At 53.7% G+C, this 21,666-nt stretch overlaps 1 protein-coding gene across 1 annotated transcript; it reads right to left on the reverse strand.

Moving 5' to 3' along the window:
* Nucleotides 1–1,589: 1,589 nt before the first annotated feature.
* On the reverse strand, nucleotides 1,590–14,439 carry STMN4 (stathmin 4). The gene is made up of 6 exons (XM_058835430.1): nucleotides 14,290–14,439; nucleotides 7,674–7,731; nucleotides 6,462–6,557; nucleotides 4,171–4,376; nucleotides 3,878–4,069; nucleotides 1,590–1,803 (listed from the first exon to the last, which is right to left on the reverse strand). Exons 1-6 carry the CDS (start codon nucleotides 14,389–14,391, stop codon nucleotides 1,744–1,746), a joined length of 714 nt encoding a protein of 237 aa, XP_058691413.1. The 5' UTR covers nucleotides 14,392–14,439; the 3' UTR covers nucleotides 1,590–1,743.
* Between the last annotated feature and the right edge of the window lie 7,227 nt (nucleotides 14,440–21,666).

The following is a 21,666-nucleotide window of genomic DNA, read 5'->3' on the forward strand; positions in this document are numbered from 1 at the left end:
TTCCCAGGAATCTCCCGGGGTCTCCGGGATCAGGGTGGGCACCGGGAATGAGCCGCGATTCCCTCCGGAGCCGGATGGGAGATTGGAATGTCTTATCCGGACACGGCGGAGACCCAACCCTTGGTTCGCGGGTTGGGATTTTGGGATGCGGGAACGCTTCCGGCTGGGAATGGAGGGAATTCCCACCCCTCCCGGAAAATCCAATCTTCCTTCTCCCGCTTTTCCCAGGAGGCAAAGATCCCCCGGGCAGATCCCAAAAAAACATCCCTTGGAATGCTGGGGGGGGTTTTTTTCCGCCCTCCCTGCTGTTCCCAAGGGGTTTCCATGGATACTTTTCCCTGTTTTCCGCAGGGCTCCATCCCAGTTTTGTTTTTTTTCCCGAGTTTTCCCTCATTCCCTTCCGTCCTGGTCTCCACAGCCTCATCCCGGTTCCTCCGGGAGCCAACACTTTTCCAGTGGGATAAAGGGGGGGGTGTTTCATCCAAGAATTCCCAGAGGGATTATTTTTTTTTGGGGGGGGGGGTAGATCCTTACAAAAAAACTTTGGGAATTCATGGGGGGCTTGGGAAGGACCCACGGGAGCCTCCAGCAGCCGGGAAAACACAAAAACCTTTGGAGAGAGGGAATTTCACTCCCCGACCGCCTCCGACCGTGCTGGGAGGGAGAAATAAAATAATCCCGGCCGGATCTGGGGAGAGATCCCAAATCCAGGCGGGAACGAGGGAGGGAGGGACACCGGGAGATGCCGCAGCCCAGGGATGATGGGATAATGGGATAATGGGATGGGATGATGGGATGGGATAATGGGATTGGGATTGGGATAATGGGTTGGGATTGGGCTTGGGATAATGGGATAATGGGATGGGATAATGGGATGGGATTGGGATTGGGATAATGGGATGGGATTGGGATTGGATAATGGGATAATGGGATAATGGGATGGGATTGGGATAATGGGATGGGATAATGGGATGGGATAATGGGATGGGATTGGGATTGGGATAATGGGATGGGATAATGGGATAGGATGGGATGGGATTGGGATAAAGGGATGGGATAAAGGGATGGGATAATGGGATGGGATAATGGGATGGGATTGGGATAATGGGATGGGATAATGGGATGGGATTGGGATAATGGGATGGGATAATGGGATGGGATGAGATGGGATGGGATGGGATTGGGATTGGGATGAGACTGGGATTGGGATAATGGGAGGGGATAATGGGATTGGGATAATGGGAGGGGATAATGGGATGGGATTGGGATAATGGGATGGGATAATGGGATGGGATTGGGATAATGGGATGGGATGGAGAAAACTCCGGAGGGATTCCCGCCCGCCCCCGCCTGCCCAGCACCAAATGAAAGTCACACACGACGCACATTCCCCACCATTCCCTCCCCACCCGCTCCGGATTCCCGGGATTTCCCCCAGGAATTCGCCTCCTCAGCCCTCGGCTGTCCCCTCCGGACCTGGCTGACGGGTTCGGACACCCCGAAATCCCGCCCCAATCCCTTCCCTCCCCACCCTCCCCGGAACGACGACGACGACGACGACTCCGACGGCTTCGCCTCTCGACTCGTCACATCCACGAACAAAGAAAGCAGAGGAACGTCCACCATTCCCACACCAGCATTCCCACAGCAGCATTCCCGCAGCAGCATTCCCGCGCTGTCCCGACCTGGAGCTGCGGAAGCCTCCGGCACCTCCCCGGAGCTGTCAGTCCAAGCAGCGCCTCTTTACCTGGAGGCCTCTTCCTTCAGCTCCTTGTTTTTCCGCACTTCTTCCGCGTGTTTGTCCTGCGGGATCGGGAAGGAGGAAGGGAAGGAGAAGGGGGAAGGAGGAGGAGGAGGAGGAGGAGGAGGAGGAAGAGGTGTTATTCCAGGATTCCAGGATTCCGGCATCCCCACGGCCCAGCGGCTCCGGAGGGGGTTGAAGGCACGAGGTTGATGGCGAGGGACGCTGTCCTCTCCTCCCCTGGGGTGGCTTTAAGGGCTGCTGGTGGCACTTGGGGACACTTTGTCCTCGCCCTCTCGGCTACGAGGGAGACGTCCCGGGAAGCCCCCTGGAGCTGGGATTAGCTGGGATTTTCCGGCATTATCTGGCACTCTCCGCCTCTGCCCCAACGGAGGCGCTCGGAGAAGGGCACCGGGCGGGCTCCGGATGTTTTGGAGGGAGCTGGAGGTGGTGAGGAGGGTGGGATTTTCCGTGCGGAGGTTGGGAACAGACCTGATTCGGGAGAGAGAAGAGGGCTGGAAGGGGTGGGAAGGGCTCCCGGCACGGAGCTGGGGAGCTGCCGGATCCGTGGGAAGGAAACGCGGGAAGGTCCGCCAGCCCAGAGGTGGGAAAAGTACCAGGGGAGCGGCGGGAATTCTGGGATGGAATTCCCGGAGCAGCTGTGGCGGCTGCTGGATCTCTGGAAGTGCCCAAGGAAAGGTTGGGAGGGGCTGGGAGGGATCTGGGATAGTCCAGGGAAAAACTGGAAGGGATCTGGGATAGTCCAGGGAAAAGTTGGGTGGGGTTTGGAGGAATCTGGGACAATCCAAGGAAAAGTTGGGTGGGGTTTGGAGGAATTTGGGATAATCCAAGGAAAAGTTGAGCAGGGCTTGGAGGGATCTGGGATAATCCAAGGAAAAGTTGGAAGGGGCTGGGAAGGATCTGGGATAGTCCAGGGAAAAGTTGGGTGGGGTTTGGAGGAATCTGGGATAATCCAAGGAAAAGCTGGAAAGAGATGGGAGGAAGCTGGGACAATCCAAGGAAAAGCTGGAAGGGGCTGGGAGTGATCTGGGATAGTCCAGGGAAAAGTTGGGTGGGGCTTGGAGGAATTTGGGATAATCCAGGGAAAAGCTGGAAGGGGCTGGGAGGAATATGGGATAATCCAAGGAAAAGTTGGGCGGGACTGGGAGGAATCTGGGATAATCCAGGGAAAAATTGGGTGGGGCTGGGAGGGATTTGGGATAATCCAAGGAAAATTGGAAGGGGCTGGGAGAAATCTGAGATAGTCCAGGGAAAAGCTGGAAGGGGCTGGGAGGGATCTGGGATAATCCAAGGAAAAGCTGGAAGGGGCTGGGAGGGATCTGGAGGTGTCCAAGGAAAAGTTAGAAGGGGCTGGGAGGAAGCTGGGACAATCCAAGGAAAAGCTGGAAGGGGCTGGGAGGGATTTGGGATAATCCAAGGAAAATTGGAAGGGGCTTGGAGGAATCTGGGACAGTCCAGGGAAAAGCTGGAAGGGATCTGGGATAGTCCAAGGAAAAGCTGGAAGGGGCTGGGAGGAATCTGGGATAATCCAAGGAAAAGCTGGGAGGGGCTGGGAGGGATCTGGAGGTGTCCAAGGAAAAGTTGGAAGGGGCTGGGAGGGATCTGGGATAATCCAAGGAAAAGCTGGAAGAGGCTGGGAGGGATCTGGGACAATCCAAGGAAAATTGGAAGGGGCTGGGAGGGATTTGGGATAATCCAAGGAAAATTGGAAGGGGCTGGGAGGAATCTGGGACAGTCCAGGGAAAAGCTGGAAGGGATCTGGGATAGTCCAAGGAAAAGCTGGAAGGGGCTGGGAGGGATCTGGGATAATCCAAGGAAAAGCTGGAAGGGGCTGGGAGGAACCTGGGATGGTGGAAGGTGCCAGGAGTGGAGCTGGATGATCCTAAAGGTCCCTTCCACCCCAACCATCCCGGAATTCTACAATTCCTGGGATTCCGTGACACGGGAAAAGGAAGACCCCAACCCTCCGACCTCTCCCAAACCTCCGGATCCCCCCGGGCAGGACCCACCCCAAAATCCACGCTGGGATGGGAACGGAGAAGGAAATCGGAACCCCAAGAGGCGCCATTATCCCGAATATCCCGGCCCATCCCCATCCCTTTTCCGGGCGCCCACCTTCTCCTGGAGGCGCTCCAGCATGGCGGCCAGGTGAGCCTCGCGGTTCTCCTTGTTGGACTCCATCTTGTGCGCCAGCTTCTCCTTGGCCGTCTTGATGAAGTTGTTGTTCTCCTCGATGGCCTTCTGGATCACCTCCCGCTCGTGTTCCCGCTTCTCCGCCAGGTGCTTCAGCAGCTCCGCCTCCTGGTACTGCGGACACCGCATTCCCGGGATAAATCCAACCCTTCCCCAGCCGGGAAAAGGGGGGGAATTCCCCGCCTGGAATGAGGGGTTGGGGGTGCCGGACCCACCTTTCTCCTCTCCTCGGCCGCTTCCAGCTTTTTCTGGATCTCCTCCAGGGAAGGGTCGCGGCGGCGGGGGAGGGAGGCGTTGAATTCGGGGATTCCGTCGAAGGAGGGGGGTTTGAGGATGACCTCGAAGGACTGGCCCGAGGTGCGTTTGTTGAGCTCGATCACTTCCATGTCGGAGATGACGCACCAGGTCAGGTCCACCGTGTCTGGAAAAGGAAAAGGAGCGGAATGAGCGCTGGGAATTCTCCTTCCGGGATCCCGGTGTTTTCCCGGGATCTGTGAGGTTCATCCTGATTTAGCAGAAATGTTTTCCTGAGGTTTGGGGATGGGGTGGAGGAGTGGGGACAGAAATTCCAGGATTCCATTCCTGTGGATGGAGCTGGGAATATTTGGGAGAGATGAGGGTTGGGAATGTCCCTGTCTTCCTGCTTTGGGAAGTGGGAATGATCCCTTTTCCCGTGTAAATTCCCACGGGAATGGCCTCCGGACACGGATCAGGCTGGAAAACGCGGAGCTCACAATCCAAGGGAATGAGGGAATGAAGGGTTCCCAGAACTCCTCTGGATCCCAACCCATCCATGGGGCCAGGTCGGGAATATTTGGGCGAGCTGAGGGTTTGGGGAAGCAGGAATGGGACCCTGATCCCTTTTCCAGTGTAAATCCTCCCAGGAATGGCCTCCGGACACGGATCAGGCTGGAAAACGTTGAGCCCACGCTCCCGGATGAGGGAATGAAGGGTTCCCAGAACTCCTCTGGATCCCAACCTATCCATGGGGCTGGGTTGGGAATATCTGGGAGAGCTGAGGGTTGGGAATGTTCCAATCTTCCTGCTTTTGGAAGTGGGAATGGGACCCTGATCCCTTTTCCAGTGTAAATTCCCATGGGAATGGCCTCCGGACATGGATCAGGCTGGAAAACGCCAAGCCCACGCTCCGGGATGAGGGAATGAAGGGTTCCCAGAACTCCTCTGGATACCAGACCATCCATGGATCAGGCTGGGAATATTTGGGAGAGGTGAAGGTTTTGGGAAGTGGGAATGGGACCCTGATCCCTTTTCCCGTGTAAATTCCCATGGGAATGGCCTCCGGACATGGATCAGGCTGGAAAACATTGAGCCCACGCTCCCGGATGAGGGAATGAAGGGTTCCCAGAACTCCTCTGGATCCCAACCTATCCATGGATCAGGCTGGGAATATTTGGGAGAGATGAGGGTTTTGGGAAGTGGGAATGGGACCCTGATCCCTTTTCCGGAGTAAATGCCCTTTGGAATGGCCTCTGGACATGGATCAGGCTGGAAAACGCGGAGCCCACAATCCGAGGGAATGAAGGGTTCCCAGAACTCCTCTGGATTCCAGCCCATCCATGGGGCTGGGTTGGGAATATCTGGGAGAGCTGAGGGTTTTGGGAAGTGGGAATGGGACCCTGATCCCTTTTCCCATGTAAATTCCCATGGGAATGGCCTCCGGACATGGATCAGGCTGGAAAACACCGAGCCCACGCTCCGGGATGAGGGAATGAAGGGTTCCCAGAACTCCTCTGGATTCCAGCCCATCCATGGATCAGGCTGGGAATATTTGGGAGAGATGAGGGTTTGGGGAAGTGGGAATGGGACCCTGATCCCTTTTCCAGTGTAAATTCCCCTGGGAATGGCCTCCGGACACGGATCAGGCTGGAAAACGTTGAGCCCACCCTCTGGGATGAGGGAATGAAGGGTTCCCAGAACTCCTCTGGATCCCAACCCATCCATGGGGCTGGGTTGGGAATATCTGGGAGAGCTGAGGGTTGGGAATGTTCCAATCTTCCTGCTTTTGGAAGTGGGAATGGGACCCTGATCCCTTTTCCAGTGTAAATTCCCATGGGAATGGCCTCCGGACACGGATCAGGCTGGAAAACGTTGAGCCCACGCTCCGGGATGAGGGAATAAAGGGTTCCCAGGACTCCTCTGGATCCCAACCCATCCATGGATCAGGCTGGGAATATTTGGGAGAGGTGAAGGTTTTGGGAAGTGGGAATGGGACCCTGATCCCTTTTCCCATGTAAATCCCCCTGGGAATGACCTCTGGACATGGATCAGGCTGGAAAATGCGGAGCCCACGCTCTGGGATGAGGGAATGAAGGATTCCCAGAATTCCTCTGGATCCCAGCCCATCCATGGGGCCGGGTCAGGAATATCTGGGAGAGCTGAGGGAGCTTCCCAAGCCCCTCCGGATCCCAACCCGGCTGAATTCCCAGAAAAGCCCGGAGGCGCCGTGGAGATCCCGGAATTCCCGGGGTTGGGAAGGGGGTCCCACCTTCGTAGGCGTAGCTGGGCTTGCTGAGGGGATCCGACAGGAAACAGGAGCAGAAGAGGGAGACGAGGGGCAGCTCCTTCATCTTCTCCTTGTAGGCTGGGAAAAGACAGCGGGATCGGGATCGGAGGGATCGGGATCCGCCGGGAAAGGCTCGGGAAGGGAGGAAAAGGGATGGAGGCGGTTCCCGAGCGCCAGGGAAGGGGTGGGATCAGGATCCGAGAGGTGGGGGTTATTCCGCGTGCCAGGGAATGTTTGGGATTGGGATCAGAGGGGTGGGGGGGAATTCTGTGTGCCAGTGAAAGTTTGGGATTGGGATCAGGGTGATGGGAGAGTTCCACATTCCAGGAAAAATTTGGGATTGGGATAAAAGGGATGGAGGGACTTCCACATTCCAGGAAAAGTTTGGGATTGGGATAAAAGGGATGGGGAGGCTCCGTGTGCCAGGAAAAGTTTGGGATTGGGGCCAGAGGGATGAGAGGGCTGCCATATTCCAGGGAAGGGGTGGGATCGGGATCCGAGGGATGGGGGGGGAATTCTGTGTGCCAGGGAAAGTTTGGGATTGGGATCAAAGGGATGGAGGGAATTCCACATTCCAGAAAAAGTTTGGGATTGGAGTCAGAGGGATGAGATGGCTGCCACATTCCAGGAAAAGTTTAGGATTGAGATCAGAGGGGTGGAGGGATTTCCACATTCTAGGAAAATTTGGGATTGGGATAAAAGGGATGGTGGGGCTGCCACATTCTAGGAAAAGTTTGGGATTGGGGCCAGAGGGATGAGAGGGCTGCCACATTCCAGGAAAAGTTTGGGATTGGGATAAAAGGAATGGGGAGGCTCCGTGTGCCAGGAAAAGTTTGGGATCAGGATCAGGGGGATGAATGGGTTCCCACATTCCAGGGAAAAAGTGGGATCGGGGAAAAAGGAATGGGGGAGCTCCATGTGCCAGGGAAGGGTTGGGATCAGGATCCGAGGGATTTCCCCATTCCAGGAAAAGGCCGGGATCGGGATCCAGGGGATTTCCACATTCCAGGAAAAGGCCGGGATTGGGATCCAGGGGATTTCCACATTCCAGGGAAAGGCCGGGATTGGGATCCGGGGGATTTCCCCATTCCAGGGAAAGTCTGGGATTGGGATCCACCGGAATTCCGGGAGCATCCCGGGGCAGGGATGAGGGCGGGAAAAGCCGGGATGGGGCGGGGGGTGGGTGTGTCCTACCGGCCAGAGTCATGGCGAGGAAATCCTGGGAATTCTGCAGGAAGAGCGATCCCGGGACCTGCGGAGGGAAGGGAGGGATCAGCTCAGTGGGGGTGGGGATGGGAATGGGATGATGGGAATGTGCTGGGATAACGGGATAACGGGATAACGGGATAACGGGATAACGGGATAACGGGATGGGATAATGGGATGGGATAATGGGATGGGATAATGGGATGGGATGGGATGGGATGGGATAATGGGATAGGATGGGATAATGGGATAATGGGACAATGGGATAATGGGATAATGGGACAATGGGATAATGGGATAGTGGGATAATGGGATGGGAACACACCAGGGTGACGGACACATCCCATGGGATGTTCCCGGCACAAGCGGCCCTTCCCAGCTCCGTATTCCCAACCCACACCTGGACACACCCGGACACAACCGGACACACCCAGACACACCTGGACACACCCGGAAACACCTGGACACTCCTGGACACACCTGGACACATCCAGACACACTAAGACACACCCAGACACACCTGGACAAAACTGGACACAGCCGGACACACCCAGACACAGCCGAACACACCCGGACACACCCGGACACACCCGGACACAGCTGGACAGAACCAGACACAGCCGGACACACCTGGACACAGCCGGACACAGCCAGACACACCCAGAAACACCTGGACACACCCGGAAACACCTGGACACTCCTGGACACACCTGGACACATCCAGACACACTAAGACACACCCAGACACACCTGGACAGAACTGGACACAGCCAGACACACCCAGACACAGCCGGACACAGCTGGACACAGCCGGACACACCTGGACACACACGGACACATCTGGACATATCGGGAACACCTAGACACACCTGGACACAGCCAGACACACCCAGACACACCTGGAAACACCTAGAAACACCTGGACAGAACTGGACACAGACAGACACAGCCGGAAACATCCAGAAACTCCCAGACACACCCAGACACAGCCAGACACAGCCAGATACACCCGGAAACTCCCAGACACACTCAGATACACCTGGACACACCCAGAAACACCCGGACAGAACTGGACACACCCGGACACACCTGGACACAGCCGGACACAGCCAGACACACCCAGAAACACCCGGACACACCCAGTCAGAACTGGACAAACCTGGACACACCCAGAAACAGCCGGACACGCCTGGACACACCCGGACATACCTGGACAGAACCAGACACAGCCAGACACAGCCAGACACACACGGACACAGCCGGAAACACCCGGACACTCCTGGACACACCCGGACACAGCTGGACACAGCCGGACACACCCAGACAGAACTGGACACACCTGGACACACACGGACACACCCAGAAACACCTGAAAACACCTGGACACAGCTGGACACAGCCGGACACACCCAGACACAGCTGGACACACACAGACACAGCCGGAAACACCCGGAAACTCCCAGACACAGACACAGCCGGACACAGCCGGACACACCCAGACACTCCTGGACACACCCAGACACTCCTGGACACAGCCGGACACAGCCGGACACACCTGGACACACTCAGAAACACCCAGAAACACCCGGAAACACCTCGACACAGCCGGACACACCCAGACACAGCCAGACACAGCCGGACACACCCGGACAGAACTGGACACACCGGGACACACCCGGAAACACCCGAAAACACCTGGACACAGCTGGACACAGCCGGACACACCCAGACACAGCCGGACACACATGGACACAGCCGGAAACACCCGGAAACTCCCAGACACAGACACAGCCGGACACACCTGGACACACCCAGACACTCCTGGACACACCCAGACACACCTGGACACAGCCGGACTCCTCCCAAATTCCCCCCATCCGCATCCCGAGATTCCCAGTCCTCCGCTCTCCCATTCCCGATCCTCTCCCTCATCCCGCCGGGATCGTTCCCGGTGTCTCCATGGACGCGGCAACACCCCCAGGACTCACTCCCATCCCTGGGAACGGGAATTGGGAATGGGGAAAACCGGGATAATCCCGGCTCCGCCGCATTCCCGGGGAAACGCCATTCCCAGCTGCAGGAAAACATGGAATGAGGTGGGATTTGGGGATGATTCCCGGATTTTGGGGATGATTCCTGGATTTTGGGGGTGATTCCTGGATTTTGGGGGTGATTCCTGGATTTTGGGGATGATTCCCAGATTTGGGGGATGATTCCAGGGTTTGGGGGATGATTCCCAGATTTTGGGGGAGGATTCCTGGATTTGGGAGATGATTCCTGGATTTGGGGGAGGATTCCCGGATTTTGGGGAGTATTCCCGGATTTTGGGGATGATTCCAGGATTTGGGAGATGATTCGCAGATTTGGAGGATGATTCCCTGATTGGGGGATGATTCCCGTATTTTGGGAGATGATTCCCGGATTTTGATCCCCAAATCCTTCCTTTAAAGCCGGGATCCCTGAATCCCTGCGGATCCCTCGGGAATGAGCATTCCCTAGGGAATGAGCCACACCCCAGCCATCCTGAGAAATCCCAGCCCTCATCGCCAAATCCTGCTGGGATCTGCCTCTGGAATTCCAAAAATAACCCAGAAATCCCAAAAAATAACCCAGGAATCACAAAAAATAATCTGGGAATCACAAAAAATTACCCAGGAATCACAGAAATAATCCAGGAATTCCAAAAGTGACCTGTGAATCCCAAAAAATGACCCGTGAATCCCAAAAAATAACCTGGGAATCCCAAAAAATAACCTGGGAATCACAAAAATATCCTGGGAATCACAAAAAATAATCTGGGAATCACAAAAAATTACCTGGGAATCACAGAAATAATCCAGGAATTCCAAAAAAAGAACTTGGGAATCACAAAAAAGAACTTGGGAATCACAAAAAATAACCTGGGAATCAAAAAAAAAACTGGAAATCCCAAAAAATAACCCAGGAATCCCAAAAAGTATCCCAGGAATCCCAAAAAATAACCTGGGAATCACAAAAAATAACCTGGGAATCACAGAAATAATCCAGGAATTCAAAAAAATAACCCCAGGAATCCCAAAAATAATCTGGGAATCACAAAAATAACCCAGGAATCCCAAAAAATAACCTGAGAATCCCAAAAATAATATGGGAATCACAAAAAAATAACCTGAGAATCACAAATATAACCCAGGAGTTCCAAAAAATAATCCAGGAATTCCAAAAAATTACCTGGGAATCCCAAAAATAATATGGGAATCCCAAAAAATAACCCAGGAATCACAGAAATAATCCAGGAATTCCAAAAAATATCCCAGGAATCCCAAAAAAATAACCCGGGAATGACAAAAATAATCTGGGAATCCCAAAAAATAACCCAGGAATCCCAAAAAATAACCCAGGAATCACAAATAAAATCTGGGAATCCCAAAAAATTACCTGGGAATCCCAAAAATAATCCAGGAATCACAAAAAATTACCCGGGAATCCCAAAAATAATATGGGAATCACAAAAAAATACACGGGAATCACAGAAATAATCCAGGAATTCCAAAAAATATCCCAGGAATCCCAAAAAAACGCCGGCCGCAGCTCCCGGGGGTTGCCGGCGGTTGGGAACAGGGGGAAAACGTGGGAATATCCAGCTGGGATCACCACCCTCTTTTCCATGGGAATGCTCCGATGGATTCCCGGAGCACGGATAACCCGGCTGGAAGCCATTCCCAGCGCTGCCGGAATTCCCAAATCCCGCTTTTCCCAGGGATCTCCCGAAGCTCACGCGGCACTCCCACGGGATGGAAGGTGGGGATCGCCCACCGGAGCTTCGGGAAAAACGGGATCCGTCCCTATGGATACGGCCGGCGGGGAGGGGAGCCATCCGGCCCCGTTCCCGCCGGGATCTGGGAGCTTTTCCAGGGGTTGGGAGGAGGGAATTCCCGCCCGGCCCCGTTCCCACTGGGAGCGGGGTGTGGATGCCGCTGTCACCCCAAAATCCCAGCGTGGGTGGAATGATCCCGTTCCCGAGTCTGTGATCCCATTCCTGAGCCCGTGATCCCGTTCCCGAGCCCATGATCCCATTCCTGACCAGTCAATCCCATTCCCGACCCGATGATCCTGTTCCCGACCCCATGATCCCATTCCCAACCCCATGATCCCATTCCTGACCCCACAATCCCATTCCCGATCCCATTCCCGACCAGGTGATCCCATTCCCAACCCCATGATCCCATTCCCAACCCCACAATCCCATTCCTGAGCCCATGATCCCATTCCTGACCCCAAAATCCCATTCCTGACCCCACAATCCCATTCCTGACCCCATAATCCCATTCCTGATCCCGTTCCCAACCAGGTGATCCCATTCCTGACCAGTCAATCCCATTCCCGACCCCACAATCCTGTTCCCGATCCCATGATCCCAATCCCGAGCCGATGATCCCATTCCTGACCCCACAATCCCATTCTCGATCCCATTCCTGACCCCACAGTCCCATGCTCGATCCCATTCCTGACCCCACAGTCCCATTCCTGACCAGTCAATCCCATTCCCAACCCCATGATCCCACTCCTGACTGCACGATCCCATTCCCAGCCATGAAATCCCATTCCTGACCAGGTCATTCCCAACCAGGTGATCCCATTGTCCCCTCCCCCAATCCCATTGCCCACCCCATGATCCCATTGCCCATCCCACAATCCCATTCCTGACCCCTCGATCCCGTTCCCGACCCCACAAATCCCATTCCGAAACCCAGGATCCCATTCCTGACCCCAAAATCCCATTCCTGAGCCCACAATCCCATTCCCAACCCCACAAATCCCATTCCCAACCCCACAATCCCATTGCCCACCCCACAAATCCCATTCCCAACCCCGTGATCTCATTCCCAACCCATGATCCCATTCCCAACCCCCTGATCCCATTCCCAACCCCCTGATCCCATTCCCAACCCCACAAATCCCATTCCAGGCCCCACAAATCCCATTCCCAACCCCACAAATCCCATTCCCAACCCCTGATCCCATTCCCAACCCCACAAATCCCATTCCCAACCCCTGATCCTATTCCCAACCCCTGATCCTATTCCCAACCCCGTGATCCCATTCCCAACCCCACAAATCCCATTCCCAACCCCTGATCCTATTCCCAACCCCTGATCCCATTCCCAACCCCACAAATCCCATTCCCAACCCCTGATCCTATTCCCAACCCCGTGATCCCATTCCCAACCCCACAAATCCCATTCCCAACCCCAGGATCCCATTCCCAACCCCACAAATCCCATTCCCAACCCCACAAATCCCATTCCCAGCCCCCTGATCCCATTCCCAGCCTCACAAATCCCATTCCCAACCCCACAAATCCCATTCCCAGCCCCACAAATCCCATTCGCAACCCCAAAAATCCCATTCCCAACCCCTGATCCCATTCCCAGCCCGGCGCACGTGGCCGGGAGACCGATCCCGATCCACCCCTCCCCCCCCGGGGGCTTTTCCCCTTTTCCCACCCTGAATTCCCAGGAAAAGACCCTCCCACCCCCCCATTTTTCCCAGGAAAAGGCATCCAGGGATGGATGGAGGAACGGGAAGGGATTTTTGGGAATCCTGGGAGGCTCCAGAGGGGGAAAAGCGGGATGGCAGCGCCTCCTCCCTCCCCCCACCTTTGCTTTTTCCCTGGAATAAAAATTCCAGGAATTCTGCTCCTGCCCTCCTGGGTAGGGGGAGGGGGCTCCGCTCCCAAATTTTGGGGGGCTCTGGGTGGGGCCGGGACGCAAAATCCCGGGAATGCTGAAGGTTTTCCAGGGAATTCTGAGGATCCTCCCGGGATTAAAGGGTGAGGGGCTCCCGAAAATCCGGGATCCCGGGAATGCGGAGGGTCCGCCCCGGGAATTCGGGACTCGGAGGGCGCCGGGGTAGGCGAAATCCCGGGAATTTTTTTGGGGGGGATCCGGGTCTCCCGTGGATTTTGAGGATTCAGAATCCCGGGAATTTTTTGGGGGGGATCCGGGTCTCCCGAGGATTTTGAGGATTCAGAATCCCGGGAATTTTTTGGGGGGGATCCGGGTCTCCCGAGGATTTTGAAGGCGCAGAATCCCGGGAATTTTTTGGGGGGGCGGTTCCGCTCGCTCAGGGATGCTGGAACGGGGTGGTTCCCCCAAGGATTCGGGGGATGCGGATCCCCGGAAAATTCTGGGAATTCTGGGAATACCGGGGCGGGGGGGGGGGGGTGAGGATCCCTCGGGAATTCTGGGGAAAGGCGAGGAGCATCCCCACCCCAACCCCCCCCCCCAAAAAAATAACCCAAATGAGGATTTGAGGATGAGGATTTGAGGATGAGGATTTGAGGATGAAGATTTGAGGATGAGGATGAGGATTTGAGGATGAGGATGAGGATGAGGGCGAATTCCAGTCTCTAGGAAAACGCCCCGGGAAGAGCCGGACGAGCATCCCAAAAAAACGGGATTGAGGACAAAAAAAAAAGTCCATTTTTTTTTTTTTTTGGGGGGGGGAAGGAAGCCTCCCCCAAAAACCTTTTCCCTCACCCCAAATCCATCCAAACCCTCCCTCCGGGAGCGGATCGGGCGGGAATTCCCGGAGAATTCCCGGAGAATTCCAGCGGCCTCACCTGGCGGCGGTGGTCGCGCTGCTCCTGGCGCTCTCCCGGCTCCTTTAACGCGGCTCTGGAAGATCCCGGGCGGGGGGTCCCCAGCGCCCCCCATGACATCATCGCCCGGCTCTCTGATTGGTCCAGAGCCCCCCGCGAGTCAGGGCCACGCCCGGTGACGTCACAGCCCGCAGCTATTTTTGGGGGGTCGGAGCGAAAAGGGAAAAAAAAAAAAATTAAAAAAAAAATGAGGGGGGGAAAAAAATGGGGGAAAAAAATAAAAAAAGGGTGGGAAAATGGGGGGGTTGAGGAAATTAAAAATGGGGGGGATTTGGGGTGAAAAAGGGGGATTTTGGGGGCGGAGGGACAAAGTGACAAAGGGACGTGGCGAGGGGGGCGAGGGGTCCGCGCGCCCCTCTGGTCACGTGACCGGGGACAGCGGGGCGGGGCCCAGATTTGGGGGGGGGGGGGCAGATATGGGGTGACGTCACCGGGTGGGGGACAATGGGGTGACATCGATGTGGGGGGGACAGATATGGGGTGACAGATATGGGGACAGATATGGGGGGACAGATATGGGGTGACAGATATGGGGACAGATATGGGGGGACAGATATGGGGTGACAGATATGGGGACAGATATGGGGGACAATGGGGGGACATCGATATGGGGGGACAGATATAGGGACAGTGGGGTGACATCGATATGGGGACAGTGGGGTGACATATTTGGGGGGACAATGGGGTGACAGATATGGGGACAATGGGGTGACACCGATATGGGGACATTGGGGTGACAGATATGGGGACAATGGGGTGACATCGATGTGGGGGTGACAGATTTGGTGACATTGGGGTGACAGATATGGGGACATTGGGGTGACAGATATGGGGACAGGGGGGTGACAGACATGGGGACAGGGGGGTGACATCGATATGGGGGTGACAGATATGGGGACATTGGGGTGACATCATTATGGGGACAATGGGGTGACAAATATGGGGACATTGGGGTGACATCGATATGGGGTGACAGATTTGGGGGACAGTGGGGTGACACCGATATGGGGACAGTGGGGTGACAGACATGGGGACAATGGGGTGACAGATATGGGGACAATGAGGTGACATTGATATGGGGTGACAGATATGGGGTGACAGATATGGGGTGACAGATTTGGGGGACAATGGGGTGACAGATATGGGGACTATGGGGTGACAGATATGGGGTGACAGATTTGGGGGTCAGTGGGGTGACAGATATGGGGACAATGGGGTGACACCGATATGGGGACATTGGGGTGACAGATTTGGGGACATTGGGGAGACAGATATGGGGACAGGGGGGTGACATCGATATGGGGTGACAGATATGGGGACAGTGGGGTGACAGATATGCGGTGACAGATATGGGGTGACAGATATGGGGACATTGGGGTGACAGATATGGGGACAATGGGGTGACATCGATATGGGGGTGACAGGTATGGGGACATTGGGGTGACATCATTATGGGGACAATGGGGTGACAAATATGGGGACATTGGGGTGACATTGCTATGGGGTGACATATTTGGGGGACAGTGGGGTGACACCGATATGGGGACAGTGGGGTGACATATTTGGGGGGACAGTGGGGTGACAGATATGAGGACAGTGGGGTGACATCTCCAGGATCTGGGGACATTGGGGTGACATCTCCAAGATTTGGGGACAATGAGGTGTCCCCTCCCAGACAATGGGGTGACATCTCCATGGTTTGGGACAATGGGGTGACATCTCCAAGGTTTGGGGACATTGGGGTGACATCTCCAAGATTTGAGGACATTGGGGTGACATCTCCAAGATTTGGGGACAATGGGGTGTCCCCTCCATCCCAGGGGACAGTGGGGTGGCATCTCCAAGGTCTGGGGACAATGGGGTGTCCCCTCCCAGATAATGGGGTAGTAGCTCAAGGATCTGGGGACATTGGGGTGACATCTCCATGGTTTGGGGACATTGGGGTGACATCTCCAGGATTTGGGGACATTGGGGTGTCCCCTCCATCCCAAAGGACAATGGGGTGACATCTCCAGGATCTGGGGACATTGGGGTGACATCTCCAAGATTTGGGGACAATGACGTGTCCCCTCCCAGACAATGGGGTGACATCTCCAAGATTTGGGGACAGTGGGGTGGCAGATATGGGGACATTGGGGTGACATCTCCAGGATCTGGGGACATTGGGGTGTCCTCTCCCAGATAATGGGGTGGCAGCTCAAGGGTCTGGGGACATTGGGGTGACATCTCCAGGATTTGGGGACATTGGGGTGACATCTCCAAGATTTGGGGACATTGGGGTGACATCTCCAGGATCTGGGGACATTGGGGTGTCCCCTCCCCTCTCCCAGCCCCAGGTCACATCCCAATCCTCCCCCATTCCCAAATTCCCTCCCGGACTCCTCCTCCCCCATCCCAATCGGGGCCACGGGAACAGGGATCGGCCCAGCCCCCGATCCCAGAACTATTTTGGGGCCGTCCCCGGCTCCAGGGAATCCAGGTGGAACCGGGACACCTCCGGAATGCCGAGTCCTTCCCAAATTCCACCTCTCCTTCCCCAAATCCGCCTCATCCCGGCCTATTTTCCGCCGGCGGATACGGTCACGCGCCCGGCACCTCTGGGAGCCGCCCCGCTATTTTTAGGATTTCTCCGTTACGCACTGAGCACCGGGAAAGTTTTGGGAAGGCGGATCCTTCTGGAAATTTGGGGATTTGGGGTGGGTTTGGGGGGGCAGGACGTTGGGAAGGACGGGATGGCCCGGTTGGAATCACGAATTCTGGCTCTGGAATGTTCCATTGCAGGTTGGGTGGGGCTGGGAGAAATCTGGGATAGGGGAAGGAATGGGATGGGATTGGGATTGGGATTGGGATTGGGGTTTGGGATTGGGATTGGGATTGGGGATTGGGATTGGGGTTTGGGATTGGGATTGGGATTGGGGTTGGGGATTGGGATTGGGATTGGGGATTGGGATTGGGATTGGGAATGCAGAATTGGGATGGGATGGGATTGAGATTGGGATTTGGGTCGGGATTGGAATTGGGGTTGGGATTGGGATTGGGGTTGAGATTGGAATTGGGGTTGAGATTGGGGTTTGAGATTGGGATTGGGATTGGAATGCAGGATTGGGAATTGGGAATTGGGATTGGGATTGGGATTGGAATTGGGGTTGGGGATTGGGGATTGGGAATACAGAATCGGGATGGGACAGGATTGGGATTGGAACTGGAATTGGAATTGGGATTGGGATTGGATTGGAATTGGGATTGTGGATGGGAATGAAGGATTGGGAATTGGGATTGGGATTGGGATTGGGATTGGATAAATCTGGGATGGGGAGGTGGATATTGGGGTGGAATGGGATGGGATTGGGATTGGGTTTGGGATCAGGATTGGGTTTGGGATTGGAATTGGGTTTGGGATTGGAATTGGGTTTGGGATCGGGATTGGGATTGGGATTGGGATCAGGATTGGATAAATCTGGGATAGGGGGATGTGGATACGGGAGAGGAATGGGATGGGATTGGGATTGGGATTGGGATAGAGCAGGAATGACATGGGTTGGGATTGGGATTGGGATTGGGATTGGGATTGGAATTGGGATTGGGATTGGGATTGGGATTAGGATTTCAGAAATCTGGGATAGGGGGAGCTGTCCTTGGGCTGGAATGGGATGGGATTTAAGGCCCATTCCCAAATTCATTCCACCATCCAATGATTCCGGGGGAGGGACACCTGAAATTCCCAAAGGATCCTCCTGCCATCCTTTCCCTGCTGGGAAGGATTTGGGATTCCCGTGGGAAGGACGGGAGCACATTCCCGAGGGACAAAGGCCGGGAAAGGGTCAAATCCCAGGGGCCGGGCTGGGGACAAAGAGCCCTCAGTGGCTCCGGGGACATCCCGGCCGTGCCTGGCACCGGCTGCTCCTTTGGGATCAAATCCTGGAGCTGGGAATGATGCCGGGAACAACGGGAGAAGTCCCAGTTCCCAGAATGTCCCAGTTCTAGGAGTGGATTTTTTAGGGATGGAGTTTGGGATCAAATCCTGGAGCCGGGAATGACGCCGGGAACACCAGGAAGCTCCCAGTTCCAGGAGTGGCTGATTTTAGGGATGGAGTTTAGGATCAAATCCTGGAGTTGGGAATGATGACAGGAGCAACAGGGGGGGTCCCAATTCCCGGAATGTCCCCGTTCCAGGAGTGGCTTTTTTAGGGATGGAGTTTGGGATCAAATCCTGGAGCTGGGAATGACACTGGGAACACTGGGAGAGGTCCCAGTTCCATTGTGCCTGATTTTGGGGATGGAGTTCGGGATCAAATCCTGGAGCCGGGAATGACGCCGGGAGCAATGGGAGGGTCCCAATTTCTGGAATGTCCCAGTTCCAGGACTGGATTTTTTATTGATAAAGTTCGGGATCAAATCCTGGAGCTGGGAATGACTCTGGGAACACCGGGAAGCTCCCAGTTCCATTATGGCTGATTTTAGGGATGGAGTTCAGGATCAAATCCTGGAGCCGGGAATGACGCTGGAAGCACCAGGGGGGGTCCCAGTTCCAGGAGTGGCTTTTTTAGGGATAAAGTTTGGAATCAAATCCTGGAGTTGTGAATGATGACAAGAACAACGGGAGGGTCCCAATTTCTGGAATGTCCCAGTTCCAGGAGTGGATTTTTTAGGGGTAAAGTTTGGGATCAAATCCTGGAGCTGGGAATGACTCTGGGAACACCAGGAAGCTCCCAGTTCCAGGAGTGGCTTTTTTAGGGATGGAGTTTGGGATCAAATCCTGGAGCTGGGAATGACACTGGGAATGACACTGGGAATGACACTGGGAACACTGGGAGAGGTCCCAGTTCCTGGAATGTCCCAGTTCCAGGAGTGGCTTTTTTAGGGATGGAGTTTAGGATCAAATCCTGGAGTTGGGAATGACACCGGGAGCACTGGGAGGGTCCCAGTTCCCGAAATGTCCCAGTTCCTGGAGTGGATTTTTTATTGATAAAGTTTGGGATCAAATTCTGGAGTGCGGAATGACGCCGGGAGCACCAGGGGAGGGTCCCAGTTCCAGGAGTGGATTTTTTAGGGATAAATTTTGGAATCGAATCCTGGAGCGGGGAACACTCCATGGCCGCCATCCCTGAGGATTTTCCCTCTCCATCCTGGATGCTCCAACACCGGGAATTGTTTTTTTTCCGTCCCGATCCCGACTAAAGGAGGCTCAGGAAAAGGAGCTCATGGAAATCTGGGATTCTCCAGGGAACCTGCGGGCTGTCATCCCTTTTCCATCCCCGCCGAGCCATTCCCGGGGGCTGTGGGATCATCTCCAGGGAATCCTGGGAGCCGCTTCCCGAGGCTCCAGGGGCTCCGGGAGAGCTGGGATTTGGGAAAGGGCCGCAGGGCCAGGAGCCAGGGAATGGCTTCCCACTGGGAAAGGGGAGCTGCGACTGGGAGCTTGGGAAGGAATTCCCAGAGAATCCCTGGGATGAATTCCCAGGAAAAGTTGGAGCCACCTAGGATTGGGATTGGGATTGAAAATCCCTGGATCCCATCCCAAACCATTCTGGGATTCTGGGATCAAGAACACTCAGGATCCACCCCAAGGGATTTTTATGGAATTCAGGGATGGAAAAGGGAAGGGAGACCCTTCCTGGAGTCCTGAGATTCCCAGTGAAGCCCCCGGATCCCGAAATTCCTTCTCCAGGAGGAGTCGGGGTGGGGCTGGATCCAATCCCAGGCTGGGAGAGCCGGGAATGTGCAGCCGGATCAGGGAAGGATCCCGGGAATCCTGGGAGCCGCTTCCCGAGGCTCCAGGGGCTCCGGGAGAGCTGGGATTTGGGAAAGGGCCGCAGGGCCAGGAGCCAGGGAATGGCTTCTACTGGGAAAGGGGAGCTGGGGCTGGGAGCTCGGGAAGGAATTCCCAGAGAATCCCTGGGAACGCCCAAGGAAAAGCTGGAGCAGCCTGGGATCGGGATCGGGATGGGATTTACGGCTCCTTCCCACCGGAACCATTCCCGATCCACGATTCCTGCCCCTGGGAATGCCAGCGGCTCCCAGGAATCCCGGAGAACCCCCCCGGGAGGCTCCCGCATCCCCCAAATCCCCCCCAAAATCCTTGGGATGCTCCGGATACCGCCAGGGAGGGGCGGGGCGGGGCAAAGCCGCGGTGTCGGGCGCTGATTGGTCAGAAATGACATCATCGAGGAGAGACAGCCAATGGGAAGCCGCCGTTTGTGGAGGCCCCGCCCCGAATCCTGGGTGGGTCCGGGGGGGATCCCGGGATGGGGGAGGGGCGGGAATGGGGCGGGAATTGTGGGAAAAGTGGGAAAAGTGGGAAAAATGGGAAAAATGGGAAAAGTGGGAAGAGAAGGGATGGGGGTTTTTTTGGAAGCTGGAAAATGGGATGGGGGAAAAGTGGGGAAAGAATTGGGGGAATTAATTAAAAAAAATTAATTAGAATAGAATAGAATAGAACAGAATAGAATAAAATAAAATAAAATAAAATAAAATAAAATAAAATAAAATAAAATAAAATAAAATAAAATAAAATAAAATAATTAAAAATAAAATGAAATAATTAAAAATAAAATGAAATTTAAAAAAATGAAAAAAGTAGAATTAAATGAAATGAAATAAAATAGAAATACAATACAATACAATACAATACAATACAATACAATAAAATAAAATAAAATAAAAATAAAGTAAAATAAATGAAAAAATAATCAAATCAAAATAAAATAAAATAAAACAAATTTTAAAAAATCAAATTTAAAATGATTTTTTAAATAAATGTCCCGAAAATTATAAAATGCATTTTAAAGAAATGCAGAAAGCAAATGTAAAATAAATTTGAAATAAATTTGAAATAAATGTATAAAAGAAATATAAAAAAAATTTGAAATAAATTCAAAAATACATATAAAAGAAATTACATTTAAAAGAAATGACATTTAAAATAAATGCATGTGTATAAAGTAATATAAAATAAATTTGAAATAAATTCAAAAATTAATATCCAAAAAAATACATTTCAAAAAAATGCATAAAATAAGTATAAATTTGAAATAAATTTGAGATTAAAACAAATTGCATTTAAAAGAATTGCATAAAAAATATAAAATAAATTTGAAATAAATGCAAAAATAAATATAAAATAAATTTTAAATATATAGAATGTATATAAAATAAATAGAATCATAAACCCCACAAAATGGCATAAAACAAAGATAAAAATAAACTCAACCCCCCCAAAAATCCAAAATAATTACAAAATAAATGAAAAAAAAAATTTAAAAAGTAGTTACAATCAAATAAATATAAAACATTTATATAAAACACAAAACGTCGGAATCCAGGCAGGAAAAAAGCGGG

This window comes from Poecile atricapillus, chromosome 3, assembly GCF_030490865.1.
Source record: "Poecile atricapillus isolate bPoeAtr1 chromosome 3, bPoeAtr1.hap1, whole genome shotgun sequence".
In the NCBI taxonomy this organism is placed as follows: domain Eukaryota; kingdom Metazoa; phylum Chordata; class Aves; order Passeriformes; family Paridae; genus Poecile; species Poecile atricapillus.

What these genes read in the sequence shown, in the direction of transcription:
- STMN4 (XM_058835430.1), bottom strand. Translation starts at nt 14,391, where the DNA reads ATGATGTCATGGGGGGCGCTGGGGACCCCCCGCCCGGGATCTTCCAGA. An exon ending in CGGCCGAGGAGAGGAGAAAG is followed by an intron (nt 4,070 to 4,170) that starts GTGGGTCCGGCA and finishes CGGTGTCCGCAG; the next exon opens with TACCAGGAGGCGGAGCTGCT. An exon ending in TGGAGCGCCTCCAGGAGAAG is followed by an intron (nt 1,804 to 3,877) that starts GTGGGCGCCCGG and finishes CCGATCCCGCAG; the next exon opens with GACAAACACGCGGAAGAAGT.